The sequence below is a fragment of the Haliotis cracherodii genome, unplaced genomic scaffold (genome assembly GCF_022045235.1).
Source record: "Haliotis cracherodii isolate W230 unplaced genomic scaffold, xgHalCrac1.p SCAF_2, whole genome shotgun sequence".
Taxonomy (NCBI): domain Eukaryota; kingdom Metazoa; phylum Mollusca; class Gastropoda; order Lepetellida; family Haliotidae; genus Haliotis; species Haliotis cracherodii.
In genome coordinates, this window is record NW_027266275.1 from 59,063,875 (window position 1) to 59,086,922 (window position 23,048).

Sequence of the window (23,048 nt, forward strand, 5' to 3'; positions counted from 1 at the left end):
CCCTGGGTCTTATGCACTTTCCTAGTGGTTTCTTACAGATAGACAAAACAGTTGTCGACTTTATACATTAAGGTTTGGTTTGGTTTCTTTGTTGTTTAACGCCGTACTCAGCAATATTCCAGCTATATGACGGCGGTCTGTAAATAATCGAGTCTGGACCAGACAATCCAGTGATCGATATCATGAGCATCGATCCACCCAATTGGGATCGATGACATGCATCAACCAAGTCAGCGAGCCTGACCACCCGATCCCGTTAGTCACCTTTTACGAAAAGCATAGTCGCCTTTTACGGCAAGCATGGGTTACTGAAGAGCTATTCTACCTTTATACATAAAACAACACTAACGGTTGGTATCAAATACTTACAATGGATGAAAGTGTCTATCTATGATTTCTAGTACACTGAAGTAGAGAATCCCAACTGGTTCAGTCAAGTCAAGTCACCTTGTCCGGTCAGTGTCACTTGAACCAGACAATGTCACATGAACATGTCACATTACCAGGTTAATATTCCAACCACAGAGCCTCTTTAAATCATTTCCGGACAACGTACATGACCAGTGACCGTCACGAGTCTCTCCCTGTGTCCACCACGAGAGGTTCTCTGTACCCGGAGGCAGTGTCCTGCCCCATTGTCACAGACCGCCAATTGGTCCAGGGTGCAATCGCATACTTTTAACGCCTGATACTTAATGGTGTAAACGGCGATTCTGTGATTACTTAATTGAATTTTGTGAAGTGCTTGTCCCAAAGGTATGGGTGATAATATCTGCTTGTTACCAAACTACTTAATGTGTCCGTTGTTCATGCCCCTGACTGCGCGACTCGATTGTATCTCAACATATAATTAGTGTTGACAATAAAGGATCAGCCATGACTGTATGCAATTTGTGTATTCTTTGAAGTATAAAGAGTTCGTATTTGTTTGCATCAAGTGCATCATAACAGCATCAAGAAACTTGGATCAAAGGTATTTCATTGTTGACTTTAAACCGCCTGATACAATATATAGAATAATAGAGACTTTGAAAGGAACTGTATATTGACAACCTATTTTGGACGTGGTATTGTAAACGTCCATCGTGTGACGGCCCACGTTCAATCAATCATTGCCTACTATCAAGTTGCTATTAGGCAATTGTTGAGTGACATATGATACCATGGCGTAATAAAATCCAACATACGTACAGATGTGAAACTGATCTAACTGCGTATACATTAGAACGAAGAGACACTGATCTAACTGCGTATGTACAACCATAGAACGGAGAGAACCTGATCTAACTGCGTATATACAACCATAGAACGAAGAGAAACTGATCTAACTGCGTATATACAACCATAGAACGAAGAGAAACTGACCTAACTGCGTATATACAACCATAGAACGAAGAGAAACTGATCGAACTGCGTATATACAACCATAGAACGAAGAGAAACTGATCTAACTGCGTATATACAACCATAGAACGAAGAGACACTGACCTAACTGCGTATATACAACCATAGAACGAAGAGACACTGATCTAACTGCGTATATACAACCATAGAACGAAGAGAAACTGATCAAACTGCGTATATACAACCATAGAACGAAGAGAAACTGATCTAACTGCGTATATACAACCATAGAACGAAGAGAAACTGATCAAACTGCGTATATACAACCATAGAACGAAGAGACACTGACCTAACTGCGTATATACAACCATAGAACGAAGAGACACTGATCTAACTGCGTATATATAACCATAGAACGGAGAGAAACTGATCTAACTGCGTATATACAACCATAGAACGAAGAGAAACTGGTCTAACTGCGTATATACAACCATAGAACGAAGAGACACTGATCTAACTGCGTATATACAACATAGAACGGAGAGAAACTTATCTAACTGCGTATATACAACCATAGAACGAAGAGACACTGATCTAACTGCGTATATACAACATAGAACGAAGAGACACTAACCTAACTGCGTATATACAACCATAAAACGAAGGGAAACTGACCTAACTGCGTATATACAACCATAGAACGAAGAGAAACTGACCTAACTGCGTATATACAACCATAGAACGAAGAGAAACTGATCTAACTGCGTATACATTAGAACGAAGAGAAACTGACCTAACTGCGTATATACAACCATAGAACGAAGAGACACTGATCTAACTGCGTATATACAACCATATAACGGAGAGAAACTGATCTAACTGCGTATATACAACCATAGAACGAAGAGAAACTGGTCTGACTACGTATATACAACCATAGAACGAAGAGAAACTGATCCAACTGCGTATATACAACATAGAACGAAGAGACACTGATCTAACTGCGTATATACAACATAGAACGAAGAGACACTGATCTAACTGCGTATATACAACATAGAACGAAGAGACACTAAAGCCTGCTGATATTACCGCCTGTTGCATCGGATTAAAAAACTAGTGTTAGTATAGCTTCTTGATGTTCGGGACATGCTATTTCAGTCTAGTTAATGTGTTCCCACTCTGTGATGGTAGGTGCCAGCAAGAACTATGCAGATTTGTCTGGCAGTTAGTAGGACATGCATAGACTGTATTGGGATATAGTTGGACATGCTTAGACTGTATGGGGATATAGTAGGACATGCATAGACTGTATTGGGATATAGTAGGACATGCTTAGACTGTATGGGGAGATAGCAGGACATGCATAGATTGGATGTCAGGTGATTGCTCCATGTCTCAAGACTCTAGACTCTCTCACAGCCCATTAAAACTATTATTTTCCAGTCTACCCAGCCTTGACTATAATGCCATATCCCTAAACGAAGCAAGTCTAGATCTTCCACAGGTTCTGAATCTCCCATCTCACTTGGGCTCCTTTTCAATTAAATAGGAAGTTTTCGTCCCTATAAAAAATATTATTTCAGGGACTAAGCGTTCATCTGGTCCTGCTCTTGAGAAATTTGTTCGGCAAACTTTACGTTTGTGTTTGAAGAGATTGAACAAACAATTTACAGTTTTTTCATCAAACTGTTACCTAATAAACGTGCTAAAATATTGTAAAAGTGTTGCCTTCTTATAGCAATCGAAATTTTAGGCGTTTTTCTTATCGATTTGAATTCATCACTAAAGAGATCCAATAATTTTCTTTCCTGTGCTCATTTCCAGTCTATTCATACAACGTACTGTGTGTCAAACTTAGGCATTGTCTTAATGTCAACAGGAGCGGTCGGGTAGCCTAGTGGTTAAAGCGTTCGCTCGTCACGCCGAAGACCCTGGTTCGATTACCGACATGGGTACCATGTGTGAAGCCCATTTCTGGTGTCCCCCGCCGTGATATTGCTGGAATATTGCCAAAAGCGGCGCAAAACCATACTCACTCACTCACGCACTTAATGTAAACAGGATAATTATTAACTGTCAGATTGAGAGTCATCGCGGAATTTGAGCTAGCATACGAACAAGGAGCTGTTTAAGGGACTTGATCAAACCTAGTCCACTTTTTAAGTTAGGGGATGGTGGAGTAGCCTAGTGGTTAAAGCGTTCGCTCGTCACGCCGAGGACCCTGGTTCGATTCCCCACATGGCCACAATGTGTGAAGCCCATTTCTGGTGTCCCCCGCCGCTGGAATATTGCTAAAAGCGGCGTGAAACCATACTCACTCACTCTTTAAGTTAGAGGGAAATGAGTTACTCTATGCTGGATGTTACTTTATTCATGCAGAATGACGCATTTCCATTCCATCCTAAATATTAAATTGGAAGTTTTTGAATCGTGTTGGGAACCACTAAGTCCACAGGCGCATCGATAATATCTTTTCCCGTCATTATCAGTTGATTTCAATTTTATGTGATATGGTTGAAATAATACAGTCTGTAGTTTCTATACAATATCCTGAATAATTGAACTGAAAAAAATGATACTCACTGTTACCAAGCGAAGACGAAGGGCTGGAAATCTCGCTCTCGATACTCATAGTCCGGACAAGGTCAAGGTCATGCGGCCTCCCAGAGAGGTCTTCCCTCTCCCCCGCGTGAAGGCTGATCTGGACGGGTGGGGCAAACACCGGGAGCCTGTGGGGGTGTTTGGAGGACGAGATACTTCCATCTCGTGACGATATTATGCTTCCCTCATCCTCAACGTCGTCGTACGACCTCGGCGACAACATCTCCGTCTTGATGTCCCGGACTCGTGTGATGCCTAACTCCCTCACCACCGGCTTGGGTGGCGGAGGAGGAGGTGCTGCCTTGGTAGGCTTCCATGCTTGATTGACCTCAGGCAGAGGGAAGGTCGGGTACTTCTTGTCCTCGGGCTTGCCGATCTGCACTTGTTCCTGACCTCCAAAGGAATCGCCAGGCTGCCACGACTCTTGACGTGTGGACATGCTTGTATTCGTTGTCGTTGACGATGAAGTTACTTTACGAACATTGAACATTGGCACATTGGCGGTGGGCTGCTGACTGGAGTATCCTTTAGGAGAAGCATTGCCTATCTTTGTATCGTCTTTGGGCCCACTGAACATGGCGGACACCTGGACCTGGACTGGCTGGGAGGAGTATGGCTGCTTGGACAGACTGGTATCCAGCAGAGATGGGAGGGGGGCCTGAGTGGGTGCCCACTCATCGTGGACTACGGAAGACATGTGTTCTGAATGGACAAACCCGCGAGTCTCCCGCCCATTGCCCTTCTCTACAAAGGACTGTGTTTGCATAGACCCTTTCTTCACGCCGTCATCGTATGAAGCAGACGTAGTTGACGTCACCCGGTCGCCATCTTGCTTAATCGACGAGTGACCGTTGATGACTGGAGCGTAGGACCCAGCCACGGTGTGGACGCTGGGCATATTGCCCCTGAAACACAACACTGGGTATTAATGGCATGATGTAGACAAGCTCTTTACTCCGTTCTCTAACGGTAAGTTACGATGGAGCGGGGAGGGAAAATGCAACGTATTACGAAAATAACTGGCTCTGACCCAAATAGATGTTTATCTTTTATGTGACATTAAGCTTCATTCTATGGTACTACAGTTACAGAAAGAAACTGTATATACATCCATATTTGGTGCTGACCATTTTCAAGACATAAAAAGCCCAGGCAAAATCATTTTTTCAAGTATGTTTTAAAGGACCAGATGCCCCAGACTGTGTAATGGTCACTCCCTTTTCAGCGGAGGGATTTTTTCGTCTTCTTTACTCTTTGCTATAAAGTTCTGTACGGTATCAAGTTCTGTTTAACTTAAGGTAGCCTTGTGGTTCAAGCGTTCGCTCGTCACGCCGACATGATAACAATGTGTAAAGCCCACTGCTAGAATATTGCTAAATGGCGGCGTAGTACAATACTCACTCCTTCACGAGGAGAACGACATGTGATGCTGGTCATGTTCATAATGGAAGATATCTTCACACACCTGCTGCCTGTGTAAATCCCTACCCTGCTGAAGTAGCTACCACAGTAGTGAGTGAGTGGGTGAGTTTTGTTTTAGCAATAGTCAAGTAATGTCAAGACGGGGCACACCCAGAATTTGCTTCACATGTTGTACCCACGATGTGAATCGAACCTGGATTCTCGGCGTGACGAGCGAACGCTTCAACCCCAAGGCTACTCCATCGCTCCCTCAATAGAAAAACCGATATTCAAGAGAGTTGCCATGCCTCAGACTTGGTTGCTGCAGAAGCTAGACTGACATGAAGGCAGGACTTCCTGATTACGAACGTTTACATTAGCCACAATCGTAACCACAAATCGACGAAAACCACGCCCCTATTTTTAGCCACGGTCTAACACAAAAAATACGTTTTGAGGTTGTGCGAAAATAAGCCAGAAAACAAGTATTTAGAACGAATTGGTAATATATCTATATTATTTGTCGAGACCCTTAAGATACAAATTAAATTTGGAAGCTGATAGATATTTGTAAGGCCTGTCTCAATGTTATGTCACCACATCATTATACATGTCTAATAATAGTGTTAAAAGGTAACAGAGATTCTAATATGTATGTGATTTGATATGGTCAAGACGATTCTCCAACCGTTCCACAATGTTATCCCGTGAGATCATGCATAGTGAGTGTTTATAATCATGTATGGATGCATAAAGTGTAACGTTTTTTAACACTCCCCTCAACATTCATTATTAGGATAATTATACATTACTAAGCATCCACGTGAAGCGGTATAACACTGTACCCGCTTCACCCTTGCCCCGCCTAGATGTAGACTAGATGCAATCATTATGAATCATTGACGGAGCCGCCAATATTTCTTGTTATTTTCATTGCGGTAATGGCAATGAAACACAAATAAATCATCACAAAACATGAATTAAATAATGAAAAGAACATATACAGGAAGGAGAATGGAATTCTAGTACAATGCCCTCTTATCATTCTAGTACTGAAACATACTTCGCTGATTGAGGGGCGTTGTGTCAATGACGTCATGGATGGTTGTGAGTAATAGGTAAATAGAGAATAAAACCTGCCCATGACAGAAGAACTGGGGTTATAAAGTGGCTTTACACCACATTGTTGAGAAATAGGACACGTTATACACTGGCTACGATCCAAGATCGTGCAGTCGTCGCTTACATCCCTGCTGCCCTTATGTCATGGTGCTTGGTTACTGTCATAATGCCATGACGTGATTTGCCTTCTCGCGTAACACATCCATTAAATGCGCCAAAGTGTATTGGCTACAATGAATTTGTTCCATATTGAATCGGTCGTATGATAGGAAAAACGATACAACCACAACAACCTTTGTCAATGACATCGGGTCCAAGTTTCCCAAACGCAACAACCACCGCCTCCCAGACTCTCTGACCAAACATAAAGACACGTCCAAGCATATGCAGCAATATTACTGTCAACAAACATATATTACTATGACATACTAAGAGAGTGCTAAAGAAAGCAAGCGGCAACCAAAATGCACACGATACTGACCTAAACTGGTATCTACCGTTGCCCTGCATATTCCAAAGTTCACTTAGTTTACGTTTCTTATATTTTCACGGGGCAAGGACACGTCCGCGATGCCCGTTAAACGAAATATTCCTCCCAGAAACTATTGGTACAGGATCAAGAACGAGCAAATGTTCACATGTCAGTCCCGATCAGCTGTGGGAGTCCATCTTGCACTACCACTAAGAAATAGGAGCCTGATCACAGCAATACCTCAGGCGTACTTCTCCAGAATACCGCTTTCCCATATTCCGTAACATCATCATCACCTACAGCTCAACCAAACCGGGATTTCTTTTTCTCTCAGTGGTTAAGTGGTAACATTTGCGGTGGTTGTGCAATCGACGATTGTTTACTCTCCCCTGATTCTAAGATACACCCTATCTTAAAGGTCAGATCTGCATCCCCAGAGTTACAGAGTTCGGACATCATCAGGCTCATGGGTTACGTCCAGAATCATGACAGAGTTATGCCCCTTTGGAAAGCCGCCATTTTATTTTTTTGGATAGTTTTGCAGTCATCACACACATTCACAGAATAATGGGTCTCCTTGTTGGCGTGTTCGCTGACATTGTCGTTACAGTTAATGTACAGTTTACCAATTATATTACACATGAGGTAGTGGTGTAATTCGTAGTTTTGATGATCTTTCAAACATCTAGTGTTGGGGTAAAATGGTAGATATGTGACATATGCACCCCCTTATTGTTTTGCTCAGTATATAACAAAATTTAGCACAAACATAAACAGCCCCGTCACGAGAGCCAATACATGTGCGCATAGCACAGATGTGCGCTCTACCCACGCCATTATTTGTGTTGCTTCATCAACCAAATGCTCGTGCCATGAACTCTGCGCACAGATAGTGTTAATATGTCCATTGCCCTTTATCACTGAACGTTAGGGGAATTGTAAATACGTCCACGATAAGGAATTAATAGCAGTCCGCATGTTTATCTTGCCAAGTCATATCCAGGGAGTCACCAGAGCTTGTCGTAGATGATCAGGCTCCCGTTCCACAAAGCGATCCTAGCGCTGAGACGATCGTAACTCACATTCTTTAACAGACTTACGCAAGAAGCCGCAGCGCTTTTTGGAACGGGTCCCTGGTGGGCACAATATCACCCCCGTGAGGTGGATCGCTGGTCATGCTGCAAACACTGGTATGCTAGGGCCCAGTTCCACAAAGCGATCTTAGAGTTACGACTGTCCTAAGCCTATGTTAGAGTAAGGTTACCTTCACTTAGACCTAGGGTCGCTTTGTGGAACGGGGCCCATGCTCGGACTCGACTATTTTCAGACCACGTGATTTACCTGCCATATTGAAAACTGGTGCATAAAACACAATTCACACCAGTATTCTTGTCCTTTGAGCATTATCACAGTATGTTCAGTCAGATTTCACCCCCCTCCCTCCACCCCCCCTCCACTTGTATCATAACAAATCATAACTATACTACTGAAAAGAAGTTAAGAACACCCGTTTCTTTTCTATTACTATAATTCATCTGTCATGCTAACAGAAATAATGAAATAATCGGATTCTCTTTATCTTCTGTGGAGTAATATAGATTAATTTTCATAATTTAATGGGGTTACGGGTGGCCCAGTCGTTAAAGGCAATTCGCTGTACCAGTTGCGTCCCTCTGGCACGCCAGAAACCTATGATTGTGGGTTCGAATCCCGGTACGCCCCGATTATGTTTCTAGGTTTGTCAGCACCATACCAATGCTCGTGGGTTTCACCGAAGTGGTAAACGTCTGAGACCTGCATCACTTTGGGCTTTCCGCCAACATTAAGGTGACACGCTGTGATGTAACTGGAATTCTGTTAAAAGCGGCGTTAAACCCAACTCACTCACTCATAATTTAATATCAACGTCTTATACCATTGGGCATGTGTCTTTAAATACAAACTACGTGCGGGGCACTGGTATGTGCTGTCACTTAGCATACTTCAAGGTTAATGGTAGTGCTTTGAGTTAGTGTTGAGTGTTGTCTGTATTCCATCTGGTTCAGCTTGGAGTTATTCACTGGCTAATACATCCCCCACACTCCCCATATCTGCCCCTCGGCATTATACAGGGACAAGTTGGGTCACCATGACCTCGACGGCCCACAAACATGTGCTGCTAATGGGCCAGAGCTTGCCAGTGATCCGACAATCAATGTTGAACACTGTATAGCTTTATAATTCTTCAGATGATCTCGGCAGAAGTTAAAGCGAAATAAATAACCTCAGGAAGATCTTAAGGCGTTACCGTTTGTTAACAGTCATGCCTGACCCCGTATTCAGCGATTTTTATGCAAATGTTTTTTTCTTTTAAAGAGGCACGTCCGAGACGAGGGGACAAATTCGACTCACATTTTAATGGTACTTTTGGACACCTCATTTGTGTTTCCATATACATTTTGAAAATACACGTACACCTATATTGCATGCCGGAATCATATGCGAATTATCAATTGTCATACGTTTTGTGTTAATGAGATGCTTATTTAAACTACGGCGCCAAGGAAAGTTGTGTCCCTGATCCAGGATCCGCTGATTGCGAATAAATGATTAACCTATGTTCTGATTTTTGGTTTGCCAGCATCTGTGAAAGTCCACTTTCCACCCTTGCCGAACTAGGCAGGAATTCCGGAGTTACATTTTGGCTGCACTAACGAGTCTATGCATTGTCCAATCGAAATCGCGCTACGAACTAGAAATCCGGTTCGTAAACAACATAGAATTCAACGTGCAGGTTTCGATCGACTGAAGGATTTGCAAAGCATGTGTAGCGTTAACTTGGCATCGACAGATGTTTTCCAAATATTTTCATATTTTTCATCAAGGCGCTCAAATGATTTGATGAGGTAAGACCCTTTATATTACAATAGAGATCTTGACTAAGGTTCAGATCGCCTGGACTGGGCGTGGCAAATGCAAATGATATGAGAAGTGGAACGTGATTGGTCAAAAGGAGGGACATAGAAGGGATATAACTCGTAATAGCCTCTGGTGGCGCTACGATCGAGCAACGACATTCCAGGCTGGTTCGGCAAAGGTGGAAATTGGACTTTTAAAGTCAGTTAACTACCTTGCTTCGGGAATATGATTTGCCAGCAATCTGGCCATACTCACAAGTTTCACCAAGGTGGTAAGCGTCTTAGAAATGTATCACTTGGGCTTTTCTCCCACCCTTAAACTGACAGCAAATATGTAACTGAAATATTGTTGACGTGGCGTGTCTATTGTACGATTCCGACTATATCATGAGCATGTGTTTATTGATCACTATCAAATGATACCAGGTGTTCCCGAAAAGGTGAGCGTATCCTGCCCGGTCGGTGCACCCGTCACAAACACATGCAAAGTCAATTGTTCAACTGAAAAAACACGGGAACATATGAACATACAATGACATACAGTCGTGCCTCGTTTATACGGACACTTCCGTCATTTCACAATTCGTCCGTATAAACGAATTTCCGTATAACTGAAACAAGCTTCTTACTGGAAGAGTAACTTCCCTTCAATTATGCAACTCATGACAGATGACAGAACAAACAGATAAATACATCACTATATGACGTAGTTGTATTTTGAAAGTAGAATCGATGACATTCTGTAGTTACCTGAAAACTTCAATGGCAAGAACGTCCCCTGACAAATCGACGTATCGCATTGCCTCGTCATGACTGCGACCTTTCAATGGGATGCCATTGATGCTGACAACTGTATCTCCTTCTTGCATGCCCTGCGCATGCGCTTGACTCCTCTTCCGGATCTGAAATCAAATGAGACATTTAAAGAAACTGTCTCTCCTAATAAGTTATTTGTAATTATTGTTATTGACTCAATCTCTAAATGCTTAGGATCATATAAATTACAAATCTCCGAAAGTTTCACCTTTGTCAATATTGCTAACAGGAATCTGTTATGAAGAACCTGTAACATTTCGTTACCAACTCATTTCATGGAACAAGTACTCTTCAGTTTGAAGGTGAGGTGAGGTGAGGTGAGGTGAGGTGAGGTGAGGTGAGGTGAGGTGAGGTGGGGTGTAATGTCGCATTCAAGATTATTGCACTCATAGCGACTTACGTGTGCGTGCGTGCGTGTTTGGCCGCTTGTCGCAGTTTAACATGGTCACCCCTCTGAGCATACTCTGTATCTCCAGGGCCCGCATTTCGGTAAATCTACACAACCCCTGGACCAATTTTACAAGGTTTTCGCGATCTTAAATTGCCCACCCTGGATTTCCTTCAGCCAGTTTGATTGGCTACAGTACTTGGTCTAATGTACCAATCAGAATGCGAGCTACAAACCAGCCTCAATGTTGGGTTGGCGATATCAACTTCATAACGGCAAGTCCCATCGATTACGATAGAGTTTGCGAGAAATTCAACGTTGAAAAACTGACTGACACACAAAAGAAAGCATTCAAAAATAAATTTGGTGGTGGCTTTGGTTTCTAGGCAATACGAGTTACCTCCTTTGCCCATTTCCATTTTTCCTTATTTCAACGTTTGATTAGTCGGTAAAGTGTTAACGATAATCAAGGGCAGGTAATTTAAGATCACCTTAGCGCTAAGATCGCTTTGTGCAAGTGGGCCCTGGAGATATAGAGGATGCCCACTCAGACACATCATGCTGACTCCAAGTTGACCAATCCTTATGTAGCGGCCATAACAGTCTCGTTATAGGATTCAAACCACGGACCTCTTGACCAGGATCTTTGGTGTGACGAGCGAACGCTTTAACCACTAGGCCACCCACCGTTCCCAAACGCCAGGACATGTAAAACAAGTAACATCCTCTCACGTATTTTGGTTTGACGCGGTCTGGGGATCGAACCACCGACCTTCGCTCTCCGGGCAGACGCTCTGTCCACTAAACCAATTAGGAGGTTAGTTCGAAGACGACGGTGTCGTGAATGGTTTTAACACACTCTACCCAAGTGAAAATCAAACTTGGCCCTTCGACATGAAGAGCGAACGTTGTAACTACAAGACTACCCTATCTCCCCCTAGCACCAGGGAAGAAGTATCTGCAATCAAAGGATCACGCACATCCTGCCCTTTGTCCAAGCTATATAATACATTTATCATCCAAAACTGGCTCCCACAGGAGATATCGCTTGGGTGAGATCAAGCGATATCTACACTGTAGGGGCGCGTTGCAAGCCACGAATCGCTCAGAGAAAGCAAATTAATCGCTCATCCTGGTGTCTGCAACAGTTCGAAGCGCTTGCTCACTCTTCCAAAATGACGGCGCAACTATCGCTTGGTTGCCTTGACATAATGAAGCACGTAATAGAAGAGGCTCGATCACGAGCTGATGGAATTTATGACTACTTTGAAGATGTAGAGCAGGCTGAGGATGATGGGGTCTTCGCTGCCTTTGCTGATTTCCTCGTTGATCCAGTCAAGAATTTCTTGTTCCCCTGTCAAAGTAAGCCGCCATTTTGGTTTGAGAACGAAGCGACCTCAGCCAGCGATTGTTTCGCTTGCAAGCGGCTGAAAGTTAGCGCACTGTTGTAAGGCGAATCGCTGTACATCGCTTGCAAGCGATTGGCGCTTTGCAACGCACCCTAGATATCGCTGCAATGAAACTGCATCACAATGCTTAGCAGACCACTGTGACGTCATTGGTTACCATAACGTCACAATCAAATGACATCACTAATGGCTCTGCTACTGAAGCTGTTAGCAGTACTTTTTTACAATAAAGACACTGCTTATTACTGTCTACAAACTGAAAAGGTTTGAAAAATGATGTTGGATGATAAATAAAATCTCACCCTTGTGTCTTTTGATATCAAATATATCAACACTCGTTGATAAAAGAGGAAAAAATCCTCGGCAAGCGTCGGAGTTATCCCACTTTTATCAACTCGTGTTGATATCTTTGATATCAATAGACACTCGGGTGAGATTCTCTATATACGACCATGAGTCGCGCAGCAACACAAAGTGCACGTTTCCACACGTGCGTAACACAAATTGATACGCATCCACCTCTTTCTGGGTAATTAGAGACATCATTGGAACCGCCTCTCCTCGTAAAATATGTTTCATATGTCCCAAGAATGTACCCTTGCTCTTCAGAGGCCACGTTGCTTAGTAACAAAAATAAAAAGGTGTAGAAACAGCCGAGCAACCTTCCCCAGATTACTCTATGCTATAACTATACAGGTACAGCGGGCAGGGCACAGTTTGGAGAACCAAACACTATTTACTATTCATAAGTGTGTATTCAAACGCAGGCTTCCTTGTAGCATACTTATAGTTATCCATACAGTAGGAATTGGTGTTGCTGTATTATTATATTGACCTTGGGGGAATGTTTGTGAGTCGGGGGATGGATGGGAATTTAATTAGTTTTCTGTGTCATGATGTAGTTTGTATGCGTGTGTGATGGTTAAATGGTTAAAGGGAGATTATGTTACATCCTCTAGTTCCGTCCCTGTTTCAATAAATTGAGATAGCTTTTCTGTGTACTCAGGATAATCCGCAACTGTTACATATATAATAATAATAATAATAATAATAATAATAATGTTAATTAGTAGAGTGAGTGAGTGAGTGTGTTTGGTTTAACGCCGCGTTTAACAGTTTAACAGTATTCCAGTTATATCGTGGCCAATTAGTAGAGAGATAAAATGGTGTTTGAGATGCTTGAACCAGAGTTTATTGTACTGCCAAATAGACCGAGCCTAGCATCCCTTTTAATGTATATTCGTTTGATATTAGGCAATAATGATCCTCTCAAGCAGTAGCGGTAGCGGGGAACTAAGGTCTGATTTAAGGAGATTGATGAGGTCTACTCTTCCCCTGTAGAATTGCTGTTATGATTCTGCCACCATGGCCGAGCCCTAGAAGGACCACATTGTTAGGTATAGCAGCGCAGGTGAAGAGGAGATGGTATATCTGACATCTACATACTTGAAATGGTCACCATCAAAGACCATACACTCATATACCTCACGCTGGAGTGTCTTGTCAAGATATAACGTATTATCAACACACGGAGCATGTTAACAACATCCGTGCCCTGTATGTATTCGCTGGCTTACTAATGTAGGGTGCACATCACAGCCACATCATCAGCAGTAGATTCCACGTTAGAGAGGGTTGTGTTAAAACAAGTCGGTATTGCATCAATCAACATGTTCTTGCAAAACATAATTTGGCGAAGGTTGGATAAATGTCGTACTCGGTGCTTGCATGTTATGAAAATTCAATCGCGGCCAAGGAATAACACATAATTAATAACAAGTCACAACGGAGTGCGTGTGAATGAGTGTCTGTACGAGATAGGCAGGGGGCACGAATACTGGACACATAATCTGTGTTCTTGATAACGTTATATATCGTCTTACTTCATTATGTAATACACAGCAGCCGATATCCTTTGTATATACAACTCCCAGATCAGGAAAATAGGTGCGTCTGTGTGAGTTCGTGTGTGCGTTTGCGTTGTGGGTCCCGAGAGCGTAATCTTTATGATTATTGATGTTGATAATGCACTGAATGAAGGGAATGCTGTTTTACGACGCTATCTACACAATGTTGCTATCGAGTCCGTGTCTGTACATCACAAACATCGGAGCCACCAACGATCGGGGTAAAGTGACACGATCGGCGTATAGTGACACACGCTCAGCAACGATCGGGGCACAGTGACACATGATCATCAACGATCGGGGTATAGTGAGACATGATCATCAACGATCGGGGTATAGTGAGACATGATCATCAACGATCGGGGTACAGTGAGACATGATCATCAACGATCGGGGTACAGTGAGACATGATCATCAATGATCGGGGTACAGTGAGACATGATCATCAATGATCGGGGTACAGTAAGACATGATCATCAATGATCGGGGTACAGTAAGACATGATCATCAACGATCGGGGTACAGTGAGACATGATCATCAACGATCGGGGTACAGTGAGACATGATCATCAATGATCGGGGTACAGTGAGACATGATCATCAACGATCGGGGTACAGTGAGACATGATCATCAATGATCGGGGTACAGTGAGACATGATCATCAACGATCGGGGTACAGTGAGACATGATCATCAACGATCGGGGTACAGTGAGACATGATCATCAACGATCGGGGTACAGTGAGACATGATCATCAACGATCGGGGTACAGTGAGACATGATCATCAACGATCGGGGTACAGTGAGACATGATCATCAACGGTCGGGGCATAGTGAGACATGATCATCAACGATCGGGGTACAGTGAGACATGATCATCAACGATCGGGGTACAGTGAGACATGATCATCAATGATCAGGGTACAGTGAGACATGATCATCAACGATCGGCGTATAGTGACACACGCTCAGCAACGGTCGGGGTATAGTGACACACGCTCAGCAACGATCGGGGTACAGTGAGACATGATCATCAACGATCGGGGTACAGTGAGACATGATCATCAACGATCGGGGTACAGTGAGACATGATCATCAACGATCAGGGTACAGTGAGACATGATCATCAATGATCAGGGTACAGTGAGACATGATCATCAACGATCGGGGTACAGTGAGACATGATCATTAACGATCGGGATACAATAAAACGTGATCAGCAACGATCGGCCTACAATGGCACACGATCATCAACGACCGGCCTACAATGACACACGATCAGCAACGACCGGCCTACAATGACACACGATCAGCAACGACCGGCCTACAATGACACACGATCAGCAACGACCGCCCTACAATGACACACGATCAGCAACGACCGGCTTACAATGACACACGGTCAGCAACGACCGGCCTACAATGACACACGATCAGCAACGGTCTGGGTACAGTGAAAGACGATCAGCAACGACAATGGTACATGATCAGCAACAATTATGGTACAGTGACACACGATCAGCGCGGACAAATTTTCTAACCGCCTTTCCTAATTTTAGTCGACTCTGGGGCATCATGAGGTCCTAAGTGTCTATTCAGCCCCGGAATCTTCCAGGTGTGTGTGACATTAAAGAAATATGCAGCATTGGATCCCGTTGTTCCTATACAGACACTGAACCTGTAGGTTAGAGTGTGTTGTGGCGGTCGTTCTAAAGGACATTAATGCATTTCTTGGCACTGCTGTTTATCCCTATCAGGAAGAAAGTGTTAAGATTCTTGCACCTGCTCGTACAGCCAGCATAACCTTGACTGTTAAAGCCTTCACATCAGATATTGTTGCGAGGGTATGTACACTGTGTACATCCATGGACATCAGAATTTCCTCTAGTCTTTTTAACAGCAATGTTTTTTACGTCTCTGTCATTTTCTGATAGTCGCTGAAAGATCTCTTTGCGGGACGATGCCCTTGACCAAACGTCGGTGGGGTGAAACAACAGGTGCCCTGTGTTCCCGCGTTAGACACCTGCATATCCGTAGAAAGGCAGATGCCAGTGCCATAATCACTAACATAATTGATATTCTGTAACGAGTTCAGTACGCATGGATATAAGGAAACAAATAAAGACATAAAACCCATCTGTCACAATAGTTCCCTTTGCCATGCTTAATGGGGCAATCTGATTTTTTAACTCGTCGAGTGATTTTGATTTCATTGAAACGTTCCACAGTGCATCATTATCGGTGCGACATGCCTTTCCATTCATATGAAAATATAAACAATGCACCGTTGCATAAACATGATACGATTAATACTTTATCTGAAAACATCTCCCCAAATCCAAACCATTGGGATATCTTAATTGAAATTTACACACTTCTTCGCGTTAAATAGTAACACTTAAAAAATAAAATTTCAATGTTATAAGTGTTTTCAAGCACCAATGATATTTCATCAAAAAATGATATTATCAAGACGTTTGATCTTCAAAGGCATATGCATGACAGCTGTTGCAAGGAAAACGTTTGAATCTTAAAAATAAAAACATACTTAGTCCGAGGGAAAAAAGCAAGAACACAGAACTGCGCATGTCGAGCCCATCCTATGATCTATTTTGTACTACTAAGATCAACTATAATATCTCACCCGCGATGAGTGCAATTATCTGGCAATTGTAATTGAAACAGTACTAGTCCGCAAGATGATTAATATGCAATGGCCCAAACCCCCTGGTTCATGTATACGCCGATATGTCTATTTCTAAAGAATGAGAATGGTTTACGTGTAGATTAATAGAACCTAAAATTAACTGGATTTAAACACAATCTCCACACTCTGAATTAATTTTCATAACGCTTGTATATTGAAGTACATGTAGCGAAAAACCCAACAAGAAACCATGATTGTTCAGGTTACAGGATATAACCATAAAACCATTAAGAAAAACTTTAGGAACCCTGGAATAACTTGATATCGACTTTAAAATAGTTTATTTCTCCGAGAAAGGTAGACACTCAACAATAGATAATTCAAAACGCCAATATGGAAATTGAGCGTACAGTCAAAGACAAACCAAATGAGACACCAATTGTCCGTGACTCTTCACCATGGAGAATGACATCGCTCCCATACGACCATCATTACTGGGCAACAAGGTTCTTACTTAAAACGACAGGTGGTTTTGTGAGATACGATTTTCATATAAAATGTGTCAGTGTTATTTTGTAATTACCACTTATCAGATCCCCCCGAAGAAGTAGCGTACATGGTAACGCCTTATCCTCGTCTATCAGCACATATCAGCCAGGAGCATGCTCCCAGACAGATAAACGTGTCACACGATAGCCCATCACGGAGAGATTCAAGTGTGTTTATTTCCACATGCAAACAGGTTTGTTTTTGTAGACTTCAAAGTCGAGATGCCCAAGGACAAAGAAGGAACGTTTGGTGCTGTGTGTGTCAGTGCTCGTGGTATACTGTTCGATTTGCTGATTATATTTCAATAATATTTTACTAATTATTAACACATAATTATTTCATTAGGTACTGTAAGCATCCTTGTGGACCCTAACGTCGATTGTATGACAGGTCACCTCATTTAGATATCTGGCGGACAAGGGAAGAATATGAGGAAGAAGCTGCTTCGCGAACACCTGGTGTCATTGATTTTCTGTGACACATTCATATAATTTTCACCGGTATGTTCCTTTTACGCTCCATGAAATCTGTTTCGGCGTGTAATCGAGACTGGTTATTCTCTGGTGTTGGCGTTTTATAGTGCATTATCTGTTTTCTTAAGGATGTAGTTATAGACTACCATTTAGTTTTTGATATTATTTTTTAAGATGATATTTCCCTTAATATATAATAAAAAGGAGTCCAGATAATCTCTTCATTTTTATAAATTGGAACTGTAGAAATCTAGACTTGCCAAAGCTGTGTAGACTTGATTGGAGTTTTCGGAAAATGTGTTTCAGGGTATGTATGAGAGAGTAAATGGGTGGTTTTGATGGGGTGGTTCAGATGCTAATTATGTTGCTAATGAAAACCACAGAGGGTTGTATGTAAACCATCTGAATACTCGTTCCACTGAAACAACGAGCCGTATTAGCAATGGAGAAAATAGCAGACCACACAGCCTACACGAAATTAGTCAACATGAACTTTGTTGTCATTCACCCTTGTCACTTGTATCAATATATATAAGTAATTATTATTTAGAACGATGTTCTACCTTTAACGAAGAACTATAACTTATATTTCAACAGTCAATAAAAAAACAAACTCGGTTACAGTTTGAGATTCTCAACAGATGCATATTTTGGCAAGGTTCCAGCAGACTTGAACCGACTTGTAACCCAACCTGCATATGCAACCTTTGTGTGTTTCAGCAATTGTAATATTGCGCACTCCCGTCTGCCATCCTGGCGCCACACGCAGTAGCTGTGTCCGGTAGTAGCCGACATCGCCTGTGGTATACAGGCGCCCAGTGCTTCCCCATCACAAGTCAATCAGATGATCGTCGAAGAGGATGTTTAAGTTTGGTGATGCAGTGTGATAACGCGGGCGTGTCTCGTTGCGTCTGGCATCCACACAGCACAGAGGGAATATAGATATCTGTTGTGAGGGTTGCCAATCTCTGTCTGTCTGTGCGGATCCCTACTGTTGATGTCTGTAGTGTTGGCAGTCATATACACATTCTACGGTTTTACACTGTTACGACGTGCTTGACTTTAGTTTTGAAAATAAAAACGGTTTGTAAACGTGTAAACTTATGAAATGTGGGGTCTCTTTAAACAAATATGAGCTAATTAAACATGGCACGACTCCTCGGAAATCTTTTATAAGATCATTTCGATAAAAAAATGTCGTAAATATTTCATAAGGATAACAGTTAAAGGAATAAGACCACACAAGATGTAAAAGAATGGGAGTCGTTCATATAACCTACATCATACTAAGGCTATATGATTATTATAATATAAGCGACAAAACGCTTTCCAAAGCCTCGAGAAATCTTGTCGATAATAAATATAGTCGATAATAAATAAAGTCGATAATGAGATTCCGACTGTATCATGAACATGTGTTTATGAATCACTATCAAACAGTGATGATACCAGGTGTTCGCGAAAAGGGGAGCGATTGATATCGTATTTTAGTAATGTTACATTATTAATATGTACCATTCATGTTAAAGGTTTTTTGAATACAATAATGGATCAAACTCTTATATATCCGTATGACATGAGTTAGATATGTGACCTTGACCTTGATAAATAGTGACGTTCACATAGGCTACCTTGACGTTCAACGTCTTCAGCGAAAGGTGGAAAATCTGCGATGTCAATGTTTCCTGAGAACTAGATATCTTAACATTCTTCGGACGGACGTAGTCTCTGTGTGATACAAAGGTATATGTAACATAGACAACCGGCATTATAGCGTCTGATAAAATGTCAAGTAGATTTGTTCAGCTGGTTCCTGTAAATGCCAAACGGGTAGTTGGTGACTGTAGACGACCCTCAACTGGGAAGAAGCGTGGTATTTTGGGATCAGAACCAAGACATTAGCGTTACATTCATTCAAGAAGACTACCTATGTTCAAAACAGATACACCTATGGAACAAACTACCATCTGATCCATAGCTGTCGCCATCGCTGTCTTCATTTAAGGCTCATCTGAAAAGGTATCTTAAAACACACCTTTTCAGACAACACTATCAACTCTACTCGCCTTTCTTTAGCATTATTTGCTAAAACTATGTAGCGCCATGAACATTAACTTGGTGAATGGAATCTGGCGCAGTATAAATGGACTTATTATTATTAATATTATTTATTACACCTTAAATCCGTTGGTTAGCTCTGTTCCCGACACAAACGTCAACGCAACTATTCAACTGTTGATACACAAACTTCTACACGGGTACCAGTATCCATAATTATACATGAGCGTTCAAATATGAACAAAACCGCTCTTATCTTAATAAAGAAAAGTTTAAGACTGTTTTCGTGTGTAAGTACAGTTCGTTGTGTGTTTGTTGTTGTTAAATGCCGCACTCGGTACTATTCCATCTATATGATGGCGGTCTGTCAGTAATCGAGTCTGGACCAGACAATTCATTGATCGACATCATGACTATCGATCTACGAAATTAAGTTAAGCCAAGGCTGTCTAATGAAACTTTGTCCAAACGATTTTTACATATACGTCATCAAATAACCCCAAGTATACACTGAGAAATAAACCTACTTGTGAATTCTACCTTAACTAAATTAGTAACAGCGGACAGAAGGTTAGTAAACAACGAATTTACTATCCTGCCTGGTAGGTTGCACGAAGCTGCTGAAGATTAGTAAATATCACTTATGAAATTAGTATAATTCACAACTTCAACCAAAATGTGTTAAGAATGTAAACACAAACAAGACATGTTTAGAAAAGAGTTTCAATCATAATCGGTATTCACATTTGCTGTGTTATATCTTAACACGTTTAGGGTCTGAAAACATGAAATGAGCTATCGCCTCATAGCCTAAACACCACCTAAATACAACATCTCCATAATCCTAAAATCCTTTCCTAAAACAACACCCCAACAGTTGCCATTATTAATCCCATAAACGAAACGGCTAACAGCTTATCGGCATCACTTACAGAAGCCAAGGTTACGCGTCAAGGTCACGATCTACGCCAAGTTCATAACGAAATGGTGTCTACCATACGTATTAAGGGCTTGACCACAAGTGCCAACCATCTCCTGTTGTTAATTATACATATCGGATCCTTGACCATCAGCCCATACCACCAGAGGCAGATATAGCCATAATACAAGGCTCCACAACACCTGGTCAGATCAGCCTGCTAAGATAAAGACTTTGCTGACGCATGATCACTCCACGGCTATCAGGTGTATAGTCTTCAAGCAGCTGTCGGGGAGGGAAACGTTAAACAGAGGAATGGGGGAACCTATTACATACACAGATACAGATATATGTAATAAACAGTATTCACAACGGGAGTTTCTGTTGAGCTTGAATACAAGTGTATACACGTTAACGTCACATCGTGAGCGTTTATAGACATCATGCCAGAATTTATATACTTATCTTAAGTGTATATCGAGGGTGGGGTATTATGTGAGTATTAATTTCGTTTTTAATCATCCCAGATCATAGAGATAAAGTTTCGCCCTGTGAGATGATTTACAGGTGTGGTAGTTTGATGAAAAATCTTAGAAAAATCGTGAACAATTTCAGGGCGTTTCTAATTAACCGTTACATACGAATACCGTGATTTTTTTAAAACCTTCCTAAAAATCGTGACTTATGATCAATTCTTAAAATTAGTATGAAATCCGTGACGGATTCAAACTGCAAATCAGGTATGTCATTTTATTTTAATGTTCACGTGTCTTTATAATCAGTTTGTGCGTAAAGATAAAAGATGAAAACATCCTTATCAAAAGTGGAGTAGCATAGTTGTCATCACAAGCATTGCTGTTTTGAAGATCAGAAGTTACTCTCTCCTTAAAATGTTAAGGGATATGTTTTTCATCTGATATCGCCTTATCAAGTACAAGTTTGGGTATACAAATGTCCAAACAGCTTAATTTTTTATCAAAAAGACCATTTGTATTTAAACAAATTAAGATGCATGAAAAGATAATGTGATGTTTCAGGTGAACAAGTGTACGTGTAATAGATATCGTTTGAAAATGGCACCATGGCGCAGCCCAAGAGAGATATACTATCTTGTTTACAGTCACTGGTCAGCTGAGGACATTGTGATTAAACATATCTTTGGCATGGAATAAATATTTTAGAGTCTTGTATAATCACCCGCATCGCATTCACCACACCTTCCCTATAAATGACATGGGCGTCGTTAATACATTCGACCCGTGAAGATTCCGGGGTAGAATAGGTCTTCAGCAACCCATGCTTGTCGTAAAAGGTGACTATGCTTGTCGTAAAAGGCGACTAACGGGATCGGGTGGTCAGGCTCGCTGACTTGGTTGATGCATGTCATCGATCCCAATTGCGTGGATGGATGCTCATGATATCAATCACTGGATTGTCAGGTCCAAACTCGATAATTTACAGACCGCCGTCATATAGCTGGAATATTGCTGAGTGCGGCGTGAAACAACAAACCAACCAACCAACGTTACTACATTCAAGGTATGACAGAGATAACCATCCAGACAGGTCATCGATGACCTATTTCATGTTTAGATATTTCTCTTACGTATCCTTCGGGAGGGGTGTATTTCTAAACTGCCTCCAAAATAAGGTTCGTGCTTTTCACAAACATACACACTGTAAAAATAGCCTGATGGACAGTGGGGGCATGGGGTCCCAGTATGTCTAAGGCGCCGCAATTAGCTGTGCCAGTTGCGTCCCTCTTACACGCCAGAAATCTATGATTGTGAGATCGAATCTCGGTTCGCTCTGATTATGTTTCTAGGTTTGTCAGCACCATACCCGTGCTCGTGGGTGTCGTGGGCATCACTTCACAATCCTCCCACTTTAAGCTGACACGTCGTGATATTCCAGGAATACTGTTCAAAGCGGCGTTAAAACTCTAACTCACTCATTTTAATGCACAAAATATTCAAAGACGTTCTGGATGAAACACAAATGGTTTCACCAATTAAAAGAGTCGTTCTTGTTTGGAAACCTA

General features: G+C 41.9%; 1 protein-coding gene across 3 annotated transcripts in view; it reads right to left on the reverse strand.

Moving 5' to 3' along the window:
• Positions 1-23,048, reverse strand: part of LOC139468290 (synaptopodin-2-like) — a 65,766-nt gene that overhangs the window by 8,931 nt on the left and 33,787 nt on the right. For 2 of the 3 annotated variants that reach the window (XM_071250168.1, XM_071250169.1), the window contains exons 3-4: positions 10,591-10,742; positions 3,931-4,853 (exon numbers count right to left, since the gene is read on the reverse strand). In XM_071250168.1, the coding sequence (XP_071106269.1) occupies positions 3,931-4,853; positions 10,591-10,742 (1,075 nt within the window). Of the gene's footprint in view, positions 1-3,930; positions 4,854-6,952; positions 7,175-10,590; positions 10,743-23,048 lie in introns of those variants that run through there. The other variant, XM_071250170.1, reaches the window with a different exon arrangement.